At 40.7% G+C, this 8,146-nt stretch overlaps 1 protein-coding gene across 1 annotated transcript in view; it reads right to left on the bottom strand.

The window, feature by feature from the left end:
- Positions 1-2,302: 2,302 nt before the first annotated feature.
- Positions 2,303-8,146, bottom strand: part of LOC104289232 (protein HIRA) — a 29,435-nt gene continuing 23,591 nt past the window's right edge. Inside the window, exons 22-25 of the mRNA XM_009888148.1 lie at positions 6,446-6,568; positions 5,119-5,282; positions 3,010-3,098; positions 2,303-2,428 (exon numbers count right to left, since the gene is read on the bottom strand). Coding sequence (XP_009886450.1) covers positions 2,312-2,428; positions 3,010-3,098; positions 5,119-5,282; positions 6,446-6,568 — 493 coding nt within the window. The 3' untranslated portion in view covers positions 2,303-2,311. The remainder of the gene's footprint in view (positions 2,429-3,009; positions 3,099-5,118; positions 5,283-6,445; positions 6,569-8,146) is intronic.

Below are 8,146 nucleotides of genomic sequence, written 5' to 3'. Positions count from 1 at the left end.
CAGCGGGTCGGAACGGCCCGCCCCGGCCCCCGCAGTGAGGGCCTCCCTCGGTGGCTCTGCCGCAGGCTTCCTCCGGTGGGGTAACACCGCCTCAAGCCGAGTATCAGAGCCCTCCTCTGACACGCAGGCGGTGCTCAGTGTAAACAGAAAATACTAAAATAGCCAACTCAAGAAAAATGTTCATCTTCATTTAAAAATGGTTGGCTGCACGGAATTTAAACTTGTAATATTCCCGGTCTGCCAGGTAGTGACAGAACTGCCAAAGAAAAAAAGGGTAGCAAAACCTACCATGCCTAATATGGAGACAGCTCTTCATAAAAAGCATTTCAGCAGCTCTTCAAAGACTTACTGACAAAGAACCTGCTTTCCCTTAGCTAATTACCTCTAAATCCTATTAAACAGCACTCATTACAAGACTGGTACGAAGAGCACAAGGCTGAACAGAGGATGGCCACAATCCAAACATCTCGTGGGAGCAAAGAGACACCTGTCCCAGAGCTTTCACTTACCAAACACCTCCAGAACTATCCCTACTCGTTTGTTCTTTCCCCGTTAAACCACCATCCTGGCGGCTGACCACACAGAATGGTTGAGAGTCAAAATCCAGGGAAGCTGGTGGCTGGACTCCCACTGACTGCACCAGGCTGCTCAGTCAGTTGTTTTTACTGCTCTTCAATCACTGTACACATGGGATTGCCGTACAAAAAAGTACCCCTGTCTGTCGTGTTGCCTTAAAGAACACATCCCTCCTGCCTCCAAATCAACAACCACATCACTGCAGAGCCGCCTGCTCAAACAGGGTTAAGCCCCACAGCAGCACTGTGGTCCTTGGCCTGGCTGAGGGCAATAGATAGTGTTTGTTTCTGCTAGAAGTTCAGGGGAGAAACTGCCCTTTTACAAGGGTTGAAATCACTTCAGTACTGATTTTCTTACTCAAAATAATCTCAAACTAAGGCAATAAACTGGGGCACACCCAAAAAGAACCAACACATACACTTGCTTCTTTCCCAGCACCAAGCATACTCTGGGGAAGAAAACAAGTTGATTGATTTGGTTTCAGTGGAATTCCAAAACCGCTCCACAAGTGCTGACAGGCCACCAGTATTATTTTGTTATTACAAAATGACACACAAAACACAGCCGTTACTGCATGAAACTCATTCCTCATGGCAGCGCTGAACACTTTCGGCAGTGGTCGGGGAGCCCGAATTGCTTTGTGCTGCCCGAGACAATGAGTGCTCCTGCACAGCTCCTGCTCCCTCGGCTGATATGTGGCTCCGAGAGAAAAGGTTGTAGCTGCTCTAGGGAGATCGTGAGTACTTGTCTGGTCACGCTTTCAGAGAAAGATCACCCAGGCAATATTATTTATTTCTAGACATGTTAACATGATTCAGCCTGCGTTGACATTTCTGGAGATGCCTGTGCCCTTTATACTAATTCAAGACCACGTTTTTGTTTTGTTTTTTAAACCAATGCAATGTTCATTTATTTTTGTACTTACAAAAAGAGCCACCCCGTTGTATCCCTCCCCCCCAAATGCCTTTTACAAACATTTAAAAATTAAAAACCAGATGATGACATGTTAATTTGGTAGAATTATTTTGAAACATAGCTTTTGTAATTAGAGTTAAATTTCCTACAAGGTGACTTTGTAGACACAGCCTGATTATCGGCCAAATAAAATTCCATATTACAAGTTAGCAAATTCTAGTACAAAAATAGTCCATGTGTTAGAACAGCCTCATTATTATTATTATTATATTCACAGGAAAGAGTCTATTGGCTGCATAATACCTTAATATTTATGAAATTTCTTTTTATGTGGCTCATTCATCTAATTTAATATAGTGTTGAGCCTCAATAAATCCTCAGGCAAAAAACCCTAAACAGGGTTAAATATGCTGTTCAGTGTACTCTGAAGTACTGTGCTTTTCACAGGACATCCAAGAAACCCCACAAACAGTTCTCAGCTAGTTTTGATATTAAAATGAGATCCAGATCCAAAAGGACCCCCAAAAGGACCCCCTGAAGTACATATCCACGACTTCCCACAGAAACAGAGGCCACAGCTTCGATGGTTAAGTTTCACTTGGAAACGGTCTAGCTCATCCACTCATCATTTTCACGAATCCACTTGTGAGCTTCTTTAAAAACTAGAGCAGGTCACTCCTGAAGCATCTGGGACCCTCACGGCACTGCCCTCTTCAGGAGTGTCCCTACTGACCGGGCTCTCGCTCCTTTTCTGCCTCTGGTTAATGCTGTTCAGCAGTTTCTCTCGGACCAGGCCCCGCAGGGAAAATCTGGGGAAATGCTACTTGTCTCTCAAGATGTCTAGCTGCTCTTGATATTCTGTGAAAAGCCTCTGGAAGCGGAGGTTCTGTCCAATAACAGGAAGAAGCTCTTTCAATAGTTCTCTCTTTCGTAAACCCTGCACAAAAAACCACAAAAGCATCCTCAGAATGTACTACCTGATAGCATGAATATATTTGACAGCTGTTTAAGATGCATGCCTTTTCTCCTGCCTGGAGAGGGCTGTGTATTTTACGTTCTTACTCTGCTTACATGACTCCCAGAATAAAAACAGTCTTTACATTTACGTACACTCATGAAGCTGGTGCAGCCTCTGCGGTTACAGACTCCAGACGTGCTCGGAGAAGGGAAGGCATTTAATTGGCATGTCACTATATCAAAGTTGCTGTCTGAAGAATGTGGAGACCTGAACACGCAACTCTGCTCCATCTGTGTGACACTCGAGCACCAGAGCTGGGACTGTGGCACTCAGCATTTGTCTAAGGTTTCACATGAAATAAATCCAAATGCCACAGGAGGAAGCCTGGTTATGAGATTAGAGCATGGTATGGAAAGGGTTCCAGGGTCAGCAAAAAGAATTTGAGATTGCTTTTTTGCTGCTAAGTTTAATCATATTTCAAGTTCTTTTATCTGTCCATGTTCTGCAGTTTTCATGGGACACACTTCCTCATTCTTTGTTAAACTATTATCAGGACTTACCATAACTGTTGATTCCCACTGACTTCCAGCTGAGTAATGGACTGGACCCAGTAAATCCTTGCATAATTCTCGCAAACGATATTCAAACCCTGTGTGTTATCAGAAAATAAAAACACATTCATAAGCATTTCACTATATAAAATCACTCCACAATGTAACTGACAACATTCAGGAAAGAGTTACAAGTATTTACAATAAAATAAAGCCAAAAACATTGATTTCTGAAAAAGTATCTTATTCTTCCAACAGCAAATCTTTGGAAAGATAAGATGATTTGTAAAGGATTTACTTTAGAGTTCTGAAGGTTTTTATTTTAAGTTCCCAAAACCAAAAACACTACTAAAGATGATCCACAATATGGAGAAAATCTGAAGTAGTTACTCCAGTTTGTTTTAAGTGCTGCCCTGATCTCAACCTCAGTCCCCCCTCCCACATACATATACCAGCTTTTAAAAAAACAAAACACATAGGAAAACTGACAGACTTCAACAGCCAGAGAACTAATACAAAAGAGCTTTCACGAGGGTTGGAAAGCCACAAGATGAAAACCAGTGCAAAGTTGGTAGGTTGCATTTAATGGCAATATATGAACTTGGAAAAATGGAGTCAGTAGTAATAAATAAATAAATGAGACATCCTTCTCAAACATTAAAATGTTACTAAACTAGAAGAGATCTCTCAAACCCTTAACTAAAGAGCTTATAACAAATTAAAATGGATCCAATTAATATGCACAACAGTTAAAAATAATTAAAAAAAAGGCTAAAAGAAAACCTTTAACAAAACCACACAGTTTCCAGGCCAGATTTATTCACCCCAAAAAATCTGAGGAGGGAATTCCCTTGCAAGTAACTAAGTCATCTGTTCAAAAGTAACTTGCCAATCAAGGTATAATAGATTGAGTATTTTAATGGATTAGAACTCATTAAATGTTGAAATCATCATAGAAAGAAAGGGTAAATAATAGGATGTGCCATTCTCAAAATTCAGCAGACCTAGAAACCTAGAGAAAGAGTAACACACTTATGGCAAAGCAGAATTTGCAGCCACATCCCACGTGTATGCCCACGCAAGGCAGAGACATCTGCGCAGTGCAGGATGAACCCCAGGCACATGACAGAGTTCTCAGTTAGTGAAGACTTTTCCAAGTGTAACTGTCTCTTTACCATATCACCCAAGATGAACATTTTAATCTCAACTGGGGAAGGACAGGCAGAATCATATGCAGTTCATTAAGCTCTCATTAAATAAGGTAGGGGTCAAAAGGCAAGAATTAATGAGCTCAATTTTAATTCTGCCAACACCTATTAGGTGGCCTAACACAAACCGTTTTGCTTCCCTCTGTGTAAAATGATGATGCACGGTGAGGAAAAAGGCTGAATTAATACAATGGGAACCACTAAATGTGGAATGCAGACAAACAGAGACACAACAGAGATCTTTAGAATCCACAAAGCATAAAGTCAGTTGGTTGGCCTTACTTAACAGAACAGCATGGAGATACAGTGTATTCAAACATAAAATAGACACAAGCAACCTTTCTTATGGATTTCTTTCCTCACAGAATTTAACCTGTGGAGCTCACTGGTACAGGCTGTCCAAATTTTAGAATGTAAAAAAAGTATGAAGTGCAAGTAACACAAGCAAGTTCTCTGCAGTTTTATGTGCTCTGGTACAAAGTGTCAGAGACCAAGCAACTCTTCCATTTCACACTGGGCAGTGATTGTCAGTTGGCTGAGGGATGTTATCTATTTTACAAGGTGCTGCTGGTCCCTCTGGATGTCTGTAGTTGCTGCCAGATAATATATACGATTTGTCTGACTGACCACTGGACTTTTTCACAATGCAACCCCTATTACTGAAGTTCGCAGATGGCACTGTTTCCCCAGACCACGACCTGTTCACAGTCCATGTGTCAAAATAGGATTCCTCAGCACTGAGTACCAGAGGAAGCAAATGCGCTTCAGCAGTTTGTTTTGGTTTTACATAGAACCTGAGTCCAGAAGCCAAGTGCGCAAAAGAGAATGTTAAATGCAATCATACATATAAATGACGTGAATAGACCGTTTCTTAAAAATCCGTCAAGTAATAGAGGATGGCAGGTCTCACCTTCATTAACTAGGTACCGTGCATAGATAAGGAGCCAGTGGCGATATTCATGACTGGATTGTAAGGTAAGTGCTGCTGCTATCTGGTTCTCCAGGTATGCAAGTGTTGTTTCTTGTTGCACCAAATGAGGCATGGAGAACAATCTTGCAGCTTGCCTTCCTGAACTACAAAACCAAAGAAAAATTAACATGCCAGCCATAAAATCAGATACTAGTTTAAGGAATATATAGTTTTGCAGTACAGTTATCTCTCAGAGGCACCTAGTGCTTCCAGAGTTCCAAGCTTCTAATGACAAAGGCAGCACTTCATAGCAAACTGCCTTTCCCCCACAGGGCCATTTACAAGTATCAAGGTCCACAGAGGGTTTTCTGCCTCCTGTTCTTTTTCCTCTTCCTTTCACTTCTTTTCTCTTTAAAACGCACATGCTTTTCAGTGACCAAGTGCTCCTGAATGTTTACAGGAAATTAAGGTGACTGCCTTTACCTTTCTTGCCCCTCACAGGCAAAAGTCACAAAACAAACACAAGATATAAATTTAGTCCAAAGCATTTAAAGGTTTTCTTGCATATAAACGTGTTGTCATAAGAAGGCTAATTTGAAGAGTAACCAATTATTTTCTTTTTGGAAAAAAATCCAAAACAAACTGCTAATTTTTCAGTCCAATATTTTCCCTCTCTCAAAAAGAATGTTGTTCAGACTTCAAATGTTTTTCCCAATTAATTCCTTTTCCTCCCCAAGAGAACAGCAATAAAATAATACAACTCTACACAGTTTCTCTCACCAGAAAAATAGAACAGAAATCTGCCTGGGAAATCTAATTCAAATCCAGGTGAGGATGGGCTATTAAATTACCTACAGGAGTCTGCTCTGTCTCACACAATTCCCTGGTGATATTTTCAGATGTTAAAAATATGCATTAGATGACTAATCCCTCAGCTTTCTCAAAGACTTCATTAAACAGATCCCTTGAGGACAACTGATCCACTCAACATTTGTAGGCCTATTCCAGAAAGCTGGTAAACTAAAAATTAAAACAAAATGTCAGAAATTCAGTTTAGCTAATTTCCATTATTGTTCTATTAAACTGCCTCTATCTCCACCCACCAGTTTTTTAGCTTTCCTCTCTTTTGCTTTCTCCCTCTTCTCCCCACCCTTCTGGAGGAAGGAGGGCGAGCAAGTGGCTGCCTGGTCCCAGTTGCTGGCTGGGGTTAAAGCACGACACAGTGCTACTAGAATCTTAAGAGTTAACTCACTGATGCAAGCACATGAATAAATAATAGGGAAAAAAAGACAAACATGCTGATGAAGTGAAGCAATTAAGTGCGTACTTTGATGTTCGTCCCTGTATTACAGCTAAAGGCCCAGAACACAGCATGGCTTCTTGGGACGGTAAACTATTCCTGAAGTCTGCGCATTGTGCTAGAGAGTCCTGTTTGTCAGAAACAAGATTCCTGAAAAAAATAAGCAAACAAACAAAACCCAAGTTTGAGGAGAGTAGGCAGTGGTATCAGGGGATCCAGTTCTGTTCTGCCTCAAAGCCAAACCTGTATTTTCACAGATAACCAAAAAAACATCACCAAGGTGCTTAAGAATTCCACGGACCCCAACTGTTCCCACTCCACGTCCAAATTCTGCTTATGCTGTCATAGAAATGGCCCTCCCACCCACAAAGTTGACAACATTAATTGCATAATATGATTTAGCATTAATTTTGAAGGAAATGAACTTTTACTTGTCATTTTACATGTAATAGGAAGTCATGCCCCAGAACAAAGACTGGAGTGAGCACAGGTAATGACTTTCTCATTAAGAACTTTATTTTACCGAAGGTCAGGCCCCCCCTCCCACCAGACACACGGTCATCACAGACCACCCGCCCTGACAGTCTTTCCCACACGATGGCTATCCCTTCAGATGGAGGGAGCTGACAGTTACAGCTGGCATCTCCACACCGAACCAGGGATATCATCTTCACTGGTTTGAGATGCCAAGGGAATCAGCGGCTCAAACCACTGCTAACTTTAGACCTCCAGACAGCTCAGAGGTAAAACGGCACAAATATTTAAAATACCCTGTACTGTTTTATCGTGTTTAAATTTGTATGATGACTAAAGGGATTGCTCATTTATATGTTTCCAAAGCTATGGTACAAACTAAAAAATGACAGTAAATTCAGAATTATGCTCCTTTTTGACTGGGAAAATTTCTGCATGATTTCTCAGTTTATCTGAAGAACAAATACGGTGTTTTTTCCTTTCCAAAGGATTCACATCAAGCAGTTGACTAATAACAATTATTCTAAGGAGGAATTAAACAATAAACCCCATCATCAAGCTTGCTCATTACACTAAATACAACAATTATATTAAGATTGCAACATGTTTTTTCCTCTTAGAAAGACAATAAAGAATCTGTTTTGGAAAGACACTGTAAATAATTTAACCATGCAAATTTTTTTCATGGGAACTTATGCCTTGACAGAAATAAGAGAAACCATGGGGAAAGCCTTTGACTGAAGCCTGATACCCAGTGAGGCCCAGATTCTTCTGTAGCCTTTCCTTGTGGTTAAGATATCATACTGACTCTTCCATGGGGATTCTCTGAGGTATAATGATTTCTTCCCTCCTCTGCCACCTGACCTACTATCTGCATTAAACTTTTGAGTCTTGGAGACAAAGAGCTCTCTTCAAACTTGACTGGTTATCAGATCCAAAAAAGTACTAAGAAGTGATAGGGACTGACAACGTCAGGCACGTACACATTCATGATCGGAGTGCATAGGTCTTATTTTCTGGGAACTGGGCAAAATCATTTTTACATGTCTAGACTTCCAGCAAAACCCTGAAAATTGTTTTGACAAATTTTCTAGAACTGCCACCTTCTACATAAAAAAAAAAAGTAAGAGTGAATTGTAAGGCAGATTATCTTCAATCATTGCCAACTACTTGACAGATTCAAGCAAAGTACATCAGCAAAAGTACACATAGGTGTATGTTAATAAATAAAAAGAGTATACACCATGTAGGAAA

Source organism: Charadrius vociferus, unplaced genomic scaffold (genome assembly GCF_000708025.1).
Source record: "Charadrius vociferus isolate BGI_N301 unplaced genomic scaffold, ASM70802v2 scaffold326, whole genome shotgun sequence".
Lineage (NCBI taxonomy): Eukaryota > Metazoa > Chordata > Aves > Charadriiformes > Charadriidae > Charadrius > Charadrius vociferus.
This window is presented reverse-complemented; position numbering and strand designations above follow the sequence as displayed.